Source organism: Rhinolophus sinicus, linkage group LG11, assembly GCF_036562045.2.
Source record: "Rhinolophus sinicus isolate RSC01 linkage group LG11, ASM3656204v1, whole genome shotgun sequence".
NCBI classification, from domain to species: Eukaryota; Metazoa; Chordata; class Mammalia; order Chiroptera; family Rhinolophidae; genus Rhinolophus; species Rhinolophus sinicus.
The window spans coordinates 7,864,824-7,877,181 of record NC_133760.1 but is presented as its reverse complement, the minus strand read 5'-3'; the positions used below and the strand labels follow the sequence as shown (position 1 = coordinate 7,877,181).

At 49.9% G+C, this 12,358-nt stretch overlaps 1 protein-coding gene and 1 long non-coding RNA gene across 4 annotated transcripts in view; one reads left to right on the top strand and one right to left on the bottom strand.

The window, feature by feature from the left end:
* HIF3A (hypoxia inducible factor 3 subunit alpha) overlaps positions 1 to 11,329 on the top strand; it is a 30,018-nt gene extending 18,689 nt beyond the window's left edge. For all 3 annotated transcript variants that reach the window (XM_019752606.2, XM_074316227.1, XM_019752605.2), the window contains 4 exons: positions 2,346 to 2,617; positions 3,614 to 3,731; positions 5,259 to 5,340; positions 7,551 to 11,329. In XM_019752606.2, the coding sequence (XP_019608165.2) occupies positions 2,346 to 2,617; positions 3,614 to 3,731; positions 5,259 to 5,340; positions 7,551 to 7,648 (570 nt within the window). In that variant the 3' untranslated portion in view covers positions 7,649 to 11,329. The remainder of the gene's footprint in view (positions 1 to 2,345; positions 2,618 to 3,613; positions 3,732 to 5,258; positions 5,341 to 7,550) is intronic.
* On the bottom strand, positions 1,742 to 12,246 carry LOC141567731 (uncharacterized). Its single transcript, XR_012490567.1, has 2 exons — positions 12,095 to 12,246; positions 1,742 to 2,003 (listed from the first exon to the last, which is right to left on the bottom strand). It is a non-coding gene; the product is annotated as an uncharacterized LOC141567731 (long non-coding RNA).
* Between the last annotated feature and the right edge of the window lie 112 nt (positions 12,247 to 12,358).

Genomic DNA, 12,358 nt, shown 5'->3' with positions numbered 1-12,358 from the left:
CACAAGGAATTTTATAGTCACACCCTGGGCTTCATCTTTCAACCACTCTTTCCTGACAGTGCACTTTTTTGCTCAGAAACCATTTCTTAGTTTCAGTATCATTTGGTATCTGGGGAGTTCCCAGAGTCAGCCAAACCCAATCCTCCAGACTACTAAATTGCCCAAGTTCAGGGCTCCTCAGGGCCACCCTCACTTTAGACGAGCTGGATATAAACTCAGAGATTCCCACAGGTTTGATATTTTGCTAGAACTAGTCACAGAACTTAGGAAAGGACTCTACTTATGATTACAGTTATGTTATAGCAAAAGAATAGTGTAGCCAAAGGAAGAGACGCACATGAGGGAATCTGGGATTGGAGGTCCCAAATACAAAGCTTCCATGTCCCCAGGGACATGTTACTTTCCTGACATTGATGTGTGGCAACTTGTGTACAGAGTATTGCCACTCCAGGAAGCTCACCCATGCTTTTATTGAGTTTTTATTGAGTCCAGAGTTTTTACTGAGGTTTCATTATGTAGACATGATGGATTGAGTTATTGCCCATGTAGTTGAATTCAATCACCACCACCCCAACACACACACACACTTTCCTTGGATGACAGGCTGATTGCTCCTGGCCCAAAGCCTCAACCCTTTCATCACGTGGTTGGCCTGTGTCCGGCATGGCCAGCTGCCATCCTGAGTCATCTTGCTCGCATAAACTGTCAGGCATGGTCCAAAGGGCCCCCCCATGAGCAGCGAAGACATACCTATTACTCCAAGCGTTTCTTTGGGTTTTTTTTTAAGATTTTGTTTTTTATTGGGGAATGGGAACAGGACTTTATTGGGGAACAGTGTGTACTTCCAGGACTTTTCCAAGTCAAGTTGTTGTCCTTTCAGTCTTAGTTGTGGAGGGCACAGCTCAGCTCTGGATCCATTTGCCGTTGTTAGTTGCAGGGGGAGCAGCCCACCATCCCTTGCGTAAGTCGAACCGGCAACCTTGTGGTTGAGAGCCTGCGTGCGCTCCAACCAACTGAGCCATCTGGGAGCTGAGAGGCAGCTCATTGACTTCATTCTAGTTGCAGAGGGCGCAGCTCGCTGGCCCATGTGGGAATCGAACCAGCAGCCCCATTGCCCAGAGCTCACGCTCTAACCAACTGAGCCACCCAACCACCCCTACTTCCCAGCGTTTTGATGTTACCTCCCAGGAGCCAGGACAAAGGCCGAAGCTTTGGGAGTGAGGTTAACTCGTCAGTATACAGTCAGGTGGAGAGTTTTCAAGACCTTCAAGTCCCAGGTCCTCACGTTTAATATTTCTTCATTTAGCGTCTCTCTCCTCTTGCCTTTTACTCCAAGAAATCACGCAACTTCTTCAACACGCGAGCTGGAAGTCTTAGCTGGATCACCCAGTTCACTGGCTACGTTTTCTCCTTTCCACACAACTGCAGGTGGCAGTGTTGCTAAACTTCCAGCCACTACACATCTCAAGTCCCTTTTCCTACAGTTTCCAATACCATGCTCCTTACTTCCCCTTAAGCCCGCCCTGGCAGGCTCTTCTCGGTTTCAATTTTGACTGATAGTTTGTTCAAGGCAATTGAGGCTTTCTCCACCAGGCTCTTCAAAGTCCTTCCGACCCCCGGCCACTTCCCAGAGCCAAAGTCACTCCCATAATTTAGGCTTTTGTTACATCACCCCATTCTTGATATCAGAATCTTATTGTTATTCATTTCTAGATAACAAAGTATCCGAACACATAGAGGGTTGAAACAACAATCATGTATTGACTCACATCATTTCTGAGCGACAGGGTCTGGGAGCCACTTAACTGGGTGGCTTTTTCTCAGGGTCTCTCGTGAAGTTGCAGTCAAGACGTCATCCGGGGTTGCAGTCACCTGAAGGCTTGACTGGGACTAGTGGATTCACGTCCAAGACCACTCACTTGGCTGTTGGCAAGAGGTCTCTGTTGCTCTGTGGGCCTCTCCATAGGCTGCTCCATGACATGGCTTTCCCCAGAGCAAGTGATCTGAGAGAGAGAGCGCGCAACAAAAACAAAATCCACAGTGTCTTTACAACCTAATGTCGGAAGACACATGTCATCATCTTCTCAGTATCCTATTGCCACCAGGTCAGCCCTAGTCCCTGTAGTAGGGGATTGCGCTAGGGCGTGGATACCAAGAGGTGAGGATGCTTGGAGGCCATCTTGGCAACTGGCGACCGAAGTCCTTATACTGACCTTACAGATGAACCAACTGAAGCTCAGACTCTCGCCCTCAGGCACACAACTTGAACGCGGTGGAGCGGGGACGCTTGCCCAGGCCCACCCTAGGCCAAGGCTCATGCTCTTACATCCCTCCTACCTCCGCAGGACGTTGATGCCCTGGATTTGGAGATGCTGGCCCCTTACATCTCCATGGATGATGACTTCCAGCTCAACTCCAGCGAGCACCTACCCAGGGCCTACCACAGACCTCCAGGGGCTGTCCCCCGGCCCCGCGCCCGGAGCTTCCACGGCCTGTCGCCCCCAACCCCTGAGCCCTCCCTGCTGCCCCGCTGGGGGAGTGACCCCCGGCTGAGCTGCTCCAGTCCTTCCAGAGGGAACCCCTCAGCATCCTCCCTCATGGCTGGGGCTCGGAAAAGGTGAGCCACAGTAGCAGGGGGATATCAAGGGAGTGTTAAGAGGGCCCCTGACCCCGTCTTGCTCCTGCCTCCTACTCCAGCCTCATCCTTCATCATTTCTTCTACCCTGACCTCTGCCCCAGCTGGGCCCTCAGTGTCGCCTACACATGCCATGTTCATTCCAATCTCTGTGCCTTTGCCTGGGCTGTGCCCTCCACTGTTCTCATTATTTATCCAAATCCCACCAGTCAAACAGGGCCTTCTCCTTTGGAACATATTTACAGCTGGCCTAGTGACAATTTTTGTCATAGTCAAGAGGACATTGCCACAATGTCATAGAAACTGTCTAGAATTAAGTTTCTTAATACCTTTGAAAATCTGTTGAAAGCTATGGACCCTTTCCCAAGAAATTTTACACACACATAGAGACACACATTTTGCACATAATTTCAGAGGTTTCATGTCCCCCTTCCAAAGATGTTAGATTGTTAATTCTCAAGCTTTTGCTTTCCAAGTTGCGAGCATGTGTCCATTTAGTCTCCAGAGTGGTCTCTTTACTATCTTTATGAGGCTTTTATGGATACATTTCAGTATTCCCCAAGGTTCCCAGCTTGGCACTGGATATACAACAGGTGCCTAATAAAGACTTATTAAATAAGGGAGGGAAGAAATTAGTGAATACTGTAGGTGGACAGAGAGATGATAGATAGAAGGCAAGTTGGTGGGTGAGTGGACGGATAGATAGGTGGATGAATGCAAAGATGGATGGAGGGATGAATGGATAGATGAATGGATGGATAGATGGGAAGATGGATGAATGGATGGGAAGATGCATTGGTGAGTGGGTGGGTGGATGGATGGATGGATGGATGGATGGATGGACAGATGGATTAGTGAGTGTATAAGTAGATAAATAGGTGCTTGGGAAAGTGAATGAATGCTTATTACCTGCACACACTGGTGCCCACACCTATCCACATTTGCTGTGTTCTGAGATTCTTGCCTATTTTCCTTCAGGACCCTGGACCAGAGCTCAGAGGACGAGGACAAGGGGGTGGAACTGCTGGGAGTGAGACCCCCCAAACGGTCCCCAAGCCCAGAACCCAAAAACTTCTTACTGACTCCCCTCAGCCTGGTATGTGAGGGGATTCATGGGGATGTCTGGCCCTCAGAACCCAGTAGGCTTAAGCCTACTGTTTTATGGATGGGAAAACCAGAGAGGACAGGGTATAGGTGAAGGTCAAATGGAAGGTCAGGAATCCAGCTGAGGCTAGGACCTTGATCTGCTTGCTTAGGTAATGGGTATGAAAGGGGTCTGCACATTTATGCAAGTTGATAGGAAGTGCTAAGTAGAAAACTAAGCAGGGGAAGGGGAGAAATGACAAGGGGTAGTGCCTGCAGGACTCTTCTGCTCTGGGGGGCCCCCCTCCCAAACCTAGAACAGGTCTTGGCCTTGGATGATTGATGCAGGATTGAGTACACACCCGAGAGTCAGATTAACTTGGGCTCAAGTCCCAGGTCTATCACCTTGTCACCGTGAGACGTTGGGCAGGTGATGGCATCACTCTGAGCCTCAGTTTGCTGATCTGGAAAGTGGTACGGTTACATCTCGCAGGACTGCCATGAGAAGCAGATGAAGTCAGGCCCTTAGCTGATCCTCGGCAGGCGGTTGATAAATGGTGGCATAAAAACTAAAGGGGCATCCCTTCTGCCCCAGACTCCCTGCCTCCAGTCTCACCCTGCTATCAGTTCTGCACAACAGCAACCAGAATGGCCTTTCTTTCTAAAAGCCAGCTTAGGCCATGTGACTTCCACAAGGTCCCTCCAGGGCCTTCCATGGTTCCCCATCGCTCACAGAAGAGCTCTCTGGCTCCTCACCCAACAGGGCTGTTTGAACATGAGGGGTGTGGTTTCTCATATTGGCAGTTTATATTTATGAGTGCCTACTATGTGCTAGACACTGACTGCACCAAATACCCTGCCTGATTATTCAATTCCCACCACCATTCTTGAAATATTATCATCATCATCATCACCACTCACATTTACACGAGAGGTTAGGCGGCCATCTCAGTTGGAGTCTGGGCAGGAAACAGCACATTCACATGCGGTGTTGAGGAGAATTTAATAACAGGACCGTTGGCAAAAGTGTGGGCAGCATGTAAGGCATCCACAAGGGCTGGTACGCAATGTGGGGAGCTGGCACCACCTGTAGCCTGAAGGTACAGGGCAGGGATGGTCATTGGACCTTGGAGAGAGGAGGGTCCAGCTTATAAGAGCTGGAACCTTCTGTGGAGGGACACAGCCATCAGGCAGCTGACCCATCAGGAAGCAGCTAGAGGATCAAACACCCCTCCACGTCCTCCTCCTGCCTGCTGGCATCTGCCATTACATGAACCCAACAGGAACACACAGAGCAAGGTTGCACGTTAATAGAGCCACACACACAGGTCAGCCTGCTGGGGCACAGAAGGAGGGGAGAACAACGCTCCGGAGGCACATGCGTGGGATGCGTGGGACAGTGTCTTACCCAGTTACACAGCCGATAAGCAGCCATTGAACCCCACAGTGCCCTTAACCGCACCACCCTGCCTCCTTGGATATTGATGACGAGGATGATGGTGGTGGTGGTGGTGGTGGCAGCTTTGTCTCTGTCCTGCAGAGTTTCCTTCTGACAGGAGGACCAGCCCCAGTGAGCCAGCAGGATCCTAGCACCCACCTCCTGGCACTGAATGAGCCCCTGGGTGAGTAGCAACCTGGGTATACAGAGGCCCTGGGTCCCCCTCTCCCCTAGGAGGTGCCCCGGGTGGTTGAGAGAGGGGTGGGGCAATCCTGAGGTGGTGGAAGGCTGTCAGTACCCGGATATGACGTTGGTGGAAATGAGCAGCCCCTCCCACCTCTCAGGGGTACTGTGGTGCAGGGGAGGGAGACCCTGAGGGAGGCAGGGGCTTGCCAAAGCTGCCCGTTGGGATGGAAGCCGAGCCTAAGTCTCCTGGAGCCGTCTGATGACACTTTGGGGCTGAGTCCTGCCTTGGTCATTCCCAGCTGTGTGGCTTTGGGAAATAGTTTCTGCTTCTGGAGTCTCAGTATCCCCTTCTGTCCACTAGAGCCTATTATAATAGTTCTTACCTAGAGGACATGTTTGAGGATTTGTGGAGATGCTGCACAGGAAGAGCTTAGCAAGCAAGACCTGTTTTGTAATAAATGTTCCAGAAATGCCTGCTCTGGTGCGGTGCTGCTTCCACCGCCCCTCCACAGAGTGTGACAAGCTGCCCTCTTCTGTATGTTCTTGTGTTATCATCATCTTCCGGCACAACTATCAGTAGCTCCACTTGAAACCTCCAGGCATCAGCCAGAGGGGTCTTTCCAATGCACGAATCTGACCTCCGCTCAAAGCCCTTCTGTGGCTCCCTAGTACCCATCAGGGAAAGATCAAACTCCTCACCTTGGACTCAAGCCTCTGGGTCTGGCCGCTGCCTCACCTCAGAGTCGGCTTCACATCCTGTTTCAGCCAGTCACTGCCTTTTGATTCCTTCTGTCCTTCAAACATGTAACCAATATTGATGGAACACACAATAAATGCCAGACATTGTCCTAGGAGCTGGAGGCACAACTGTGAATAAAACACATAGAAATCCCTGCCCTCCTAGAGCTGACATTCTAGTGAGGGAGGCAAAGAAACAAATACGACGACGAGTGTAAGAGATGGAGAGAAGTGCTACTGGGGAAAATAACACATGCACAGGAAAAGGGAATTCTGGGGTGGGGAGATTTTAATTTTAAGTATGAGGAGGTGTGGTATCATTGAGATGGTGACATTTGAGCAAAGACCTCAAGGATGTGAGGGAGTGAGTCATGACACTTTCTGGGGGGAAGAGCAGTTCAGGCAGAGGGAACAGTGAATGCAAAGGTTCTGGGGTGGGAGTGTGTGTCTTATTTGGGGAGAAACAAGGCCTGTGTGGCTGAAGCAGAGAGAAGAGGGGAGAGGGGTGAAGGGCAGTTGCATAGGGCCTCTGTAGGGCATTGCAATAACTTCGAGAGTCATCTTGCTTGAAGAGACTGCCTCAGGGCCCTTGCATATGCTGATGCCTCTGCCTGGAATGCTTTTCCCTCTGTTCTTTGCCTAACTACTCCATCCTCTAGATCTCTGCTCAGATATTATTCCTTCCTATTTACATAGGTGTTTGTGTCATTATTTGACTATTGGCTGTCTTCTCCCCGTGGGCGTGAGCCCTGTGAGGCAGGGGCCAGGCCTGTCTTGGTCACTGCTGTACTGTACTGTTGTGGAGGATGGGCAATAACGGCCCAGAGCAGGTCCTCAATACATATTTGTAAATGAAGAGCTAACGTTTATCTAGCAATCACTCTGCCAAGCTTTGTGCTAAATTTATGTACATGACCTAATTAACGCCCTTCATTGGAAGGTCAGCCCCACAAGGGCAGGGAGTTTCATCCCTCCTGTTCACTGCTGGATCCCCAGTGCCTGGCATGCAGTAGGTGCTCAATAAATATTTTTTGAATGAGTAAACTCTCACAAATGCGGTAGGTATAAATATCTGTTTTCCAGGTAACAACAGCACTAGTTATTGTTCAAAGCACTTTACATGGATTCACTCATTTACTCCTCACAACAGTCCTGGGAGGGAGGCAGTTATTAGCCCATTTTACAAATGAGGTAACCGACACAGAGAGGTGAAGTCACCTGCCCCAGATCACACAGCAAGTAAATAGAAGAGCCTGGTTTTAAACTCAGGTAGAGTCTGGCTCCACGCTTCTTAATTACTGACCTAAACATCGTGGACACCTGAGGTTCACAGAGCAAAATTTGCCCAAGATTTCACTGCTGTTTGTATCCAAATGTGCCTGCCTCATCACCCATAGTTTTAACTGTCAGGAGGGCAGACGGGTTAGGGTGATAATTCCCCACTGATTTACCTTCTATCTTCTCCCACAGGCATGGGCCCCTCACTGCTCTGTCTCTACGCGGATGAAGACACCACCCAACCCAAGAGCCACTTCCAGCCAGTGACAGGCTTGGCCCAGGCCAACTGAGCCAACCCCTTTGCCCATCTCTTCTCCTCCCCAGAAAGGACCTCAACCACACTCCAAGCTGGCAGCCAACGCACGGGATGGGGGAGCGGGAGGGGTTCCCGCTCTCCTCTCAGTGGCCCCTGCCCGCCTCGGGCCTACCTCAGCCCCCACCCCTCTGCCCATCCCTATCTGGGGCTCTTTGGGGTGGTCTCAGCTCAGTGACCTCTGGGAGGGTGTCCCTGGCCCCCTCCTCCTCCTCCTCTCAGGACTTCCCTTGGGGTTCTTCATGCTGGTTACCTCATCCCTTTTTCCAACTCTCTTGGCTTTATTTTGGGTAATTAGGGGTGGGGGAGGTTGGGGTTCAGATCTGTGTTTCTGGGCTCTGAGGAGTATTGATAACCATAATCACATTTCTTTCCCATCCATCTTTCTTTTATTACTATTTTTATTGCTATTGTTTTCACGATATGGTTTTAATCGCTATGAATTGCCTGGTGTCCATAAGAATGTGGGACTCCGATCTCCCCCCCATCACTCAAGTGTCAATGGGGAGGGGAGCCTCTGGGACAGACCTCCCCCCACAGCGACTTCTGATTGAGCCCTTAGCCTCCCAAGCGGCCACCCAGCTCTGCCTACCCACTCCACTCGAGACTTCTGCTGCCTCCAGCCTCGCCTGGACTCTGACTTCATTTGTGCATTTCCTATTTCAGGTGGAGACTCCAACTTCCTCTGCTTCCAGACAATACAACCTCCAACCTTCTCTAGTTCTAGACCACACAACTTCTCTGGTTCTAGACTGTACAACTTTTGACCTTCCTGGTTCTGGACTGTGCAACCTCCAATGTTCTCTGGTTCTAGACTGCGCAACCTCCAACGTGGTCCAGTGTATACCTCACATCCTCCAAACCCCTCTGATTCCAGACCCCACAATCTTCAATTCTTTATCGTTCTGAATCTCACAACTTCCAACTCTATTTTCATACTTCATGGTCTCCAAAGTTGTCTGGTTCTAGGCCTCACAATCTCCTACTCCCTCTGGCTCTAGAGCCTCTGACCACCAGAGTCCTCTGGTTCTAGACCTCTCCCTGTAAATCTCTCTTGTTCTAGATGTCACATTCTCCGATTCCTGCTGGTTCCAGATCTTACAGCTGATGAGTTCCTCTGACTTGGGGCCCCATGACCCCAAGTTTCCTGTTGGTTCTAGTCTTCCCAACCTATAGCACATTAGGTACTGAAGCCAGACTTCCTACTTTCTAAATCTCATGATTCCCAGCTCATTCCTTTTTACTTTCTGGACTCAAGACTTGCTTTTCCCATCAAAAAGAAGTAAAATGAGTGTTGTCTTGATTTTATAACTAGTACTTCCAGAACCAGACACCGTGCTCCAGTTCTCTTTTGTTCTAGACCTCGTGACCTCTACCATCCACTGGTTCTAGACTAGACAAACTCTAGATTTTGCATCTTCCAGGGCCCTGTGATTCCAGATCAAATGATCTCCCTTTTCTCTGGTTCTAGAACTTGGCCTCAAATGTCTTCCGATTCCAGACCTCATCCTATAAATTCCCTTGGTCCCAGACCTCACAATCTCCAATGCCCTCTCACTCCAGATATTATGACTCCAAATTACCCAGGGTTTAGAACTCAGCCTTCAAACATCTTCTGAGTATAGACCTGGCCTTACAAATTTCTCTGGTTCTAGACCTTACAACTCCTGACTCAAGGTCTTATGACTGTAAAATCCCTCTGGTTCTAAAACTCAGCCAGGCTTTTTTAAATTCTAGTCCTTACTCTACAGTTTTCTCTGGTTCTAGGCCTCACAGCTGCCACCTGCCTCTGATTTCAGATCCAAATTCTTCTGGTTCTGGAACTCAGCCTCCAAATGCTTCTGATCCTAGAATCTGGACCTTATTCTGTAGATTCCTTTGGTTCTGAACCTTCCGGTCTCTGGCTCCCTGATTCTGGACTCCAACCTTCTAACTCTATTCTGGGCTTCCCACCCCACTCAACTTGCCCCATTCTTGTCTTAAGTCTTCCAATTCCAGATCCCTACCATTCAGGTTTCTCTGCTCAAGTCTCTCCATTCTCAGTCTCATATCCCTAAAATTTCTCTGTCCTAGAACCTCTTACAGTCCCCACCTCAGCCCTCCAGATATGCACTTGCCTTTACTTTACCCCAGGTATCCGGGGGACCTGGGGCTCCCTCACTCCTTTGGGGGGTTCACAATCCAGGAGACGTCCCCAGCCGCACAGGCACACGCACAGCCCTACCTGCATATCGCGGAGTGGGAAGAGAGGCTAAGTTTCCTCAGTTCTCTGCCACCACCCATGTGTCCCCAGCCCCCTTTCTTTCTACGATGGTGCTACTCTTGGTTACCCACAGGAAATGGCCTTCCTCTATCAGCCGAATGCACCCCCTTTTTGGAAGGCACTTCTTACTGTTTTGTCAGGGGGGTTGCCTGTCCAGATTGGTGCTATGGGGGGAGAAGGGTCTCACCCCTCTCTCCCTCAGGGGGTGATCTGGGACCTCAATAAAGAACTGTGCTGGGCTCGGAGACAGGAAGGGACTGACTAGCCACCCTGGCTCTGAAACCTACTAATCTCTATACCACCAACCATAAAGACCTCGCCTTGGTAGGCACCAGAACTCTGTATGTTGACTCATCTGTGGGGATGCTTCAGGGGGTGACGGGCATCCACATCACTTTGTGATTCTATGTGTATGTGCGTGACTCTGTGTTCCTATGTGGGTCTATGTAATGTGTCTGGTGATGTCATTCTGTGTATATGTGTGTGTGTCTTTATGGCATAATTCTGTGAACCTGTGTTGGGGGGGAGGTTGTAATTCCTTCTACGTCAGTGTTAATATCTGGGTGAAATGCCTCTGCCCTGTGTGTTTCTGGTTACTTCGGGTTTCTGTGTTCCTGAATGTGGGAGGTATTATGACTTGGGGGGGGTTTACCTGTGTGTATCTGTGTGATTTTGTGATTTTGCAAACATGTATAGGACTGTTTGACACTATAATTCTGTGCACTGATGTCCAAGTGACATGATTTGCTGTACTTCAGTTTGTGTGAGTGGGGGACTAGATGTCTACAGATTCGTGTGCAGACGGCTGCGCCTGTTCTGTCATGTCTCTGTGTATCACCCTCATAACCCCTCTCCTGGGTTCCATGAGACAATCTGTTCAAAGGACAAAAACCACTTTCAAGCCTTAGCATTTGCAGCTCCTCTGCCTTAAAATGCCTTTCCCCCTTCCCTTCTCCTCCCTTGTTCATCTCCTACTCATACTTTAGATTTTAGTTCAAACATCCCCTCCTCCAGGAAGTCTTCCCTGCTTGCACCAGCTGATTGCGGTCCTCCCACAGCGTCCTGAGAGTATCCCCTGTCCATCCCCATCACATCTCAAGGTACTCTGTCCCACTCTGAGTATTTATAATGGAGTGGATATAAAAAGTATTTACGCTGTGTCAGGCCCTCTGCCAAACACTTTACTCACGTGATCTTATCAAACTCTCCTCTAATACTTTAAATAGGCATGATTATTATCTCCATTTTAGGAGGATGAAATTGAGGTTCAGAGAGGCTCATCACTTGCCCAAGGTCACACAGCAGGGAAGGGCTGAGCTGGACTTGAATGCGGAATTCAGATCCATATGGCAGCCTTCCCATTCACACACCAAAAAAATAAATAAAAAAAATATATCCCACAACGTGGTCTCTGGAGCATAGACACTAGAGTAGGAATTAAGAGCCCAGGAATTAGGTGGGGCAGGTTCAAGTACTGGCTCTGCCACTTTCTTGTTGTATGACCTTGGGCAAGTAAATGCATTGACCTCTGCAAATCTGTGTCCTCGGCATCTGTAAGATGCCGACAGTATTAGTACCTTTTGGGTGATTGTTAGCTGGGGGGGGGGGGGGGGAGTTAGTCAGACTGCCACAAGGTTTGGGAGATGGACAACTTGTGTTTCCAGGAGGGGGAGCCAGAGCAGAACCTTAAAAGATTTAGTGCTACAGTTCGGCATGAGTAGCTGTTGAGGGCTTGGAAAGGGTGGTCTGTTAGGTTGTAGAGTGTGGGGATTGGCCGTAGGGGTGGAATCTGGATATGTTGATGTGAGGCTAGACTATTCAGGGTCTCCTAGGTCATCAGAAAGAGTCTGAATTTTCTCCTAAGGGCAGTGAGGAGCTGCCGAGTGAAGGATGAGGGAGAAAGGAGATGGTACGAGCTTCTGAGCCTTGCTCAGGGCTAGGGGAGCTCGGGCGTCTTCAGTTTATAACTTACAAACAGTGACCATCAAGGTTGGAACTTTATTCTGTTGGTTTGAGAAACCACCCGTTTTTCAGAGGAGTAACAGACCCTAGGAAGGGAAGATGCGTTCAAGGTCATACAAGTAATTGACAGTAAGGCTAGACGCCCAGCTTTGGTTCCACGTTGGGCTTGGTGCTGCCTCGCAAAACAGCCACACTCACCAGCGGCATTTGCAACCGATCCACCAACCCCGAAGACCGCGGGGGAAATCCCACTTTAAGCCCCGAGAAACTCCGGCCTCGGAACGTGGCAACTTTGGGAGCAGGGACCACACCGGGCCATTTTTCCCCACGCGCCCCTCTTCACCTTTCCCATTGGCTCATTCTAAGAAGGGCGAAGTCTGGGGGCCCTCTGGTCACCTTGTCCTCCGCGCGCTCAATGGCGAAAGGGTCCTGCGCAGGCGCGCGAAGGGCGCCTTCGGGGCC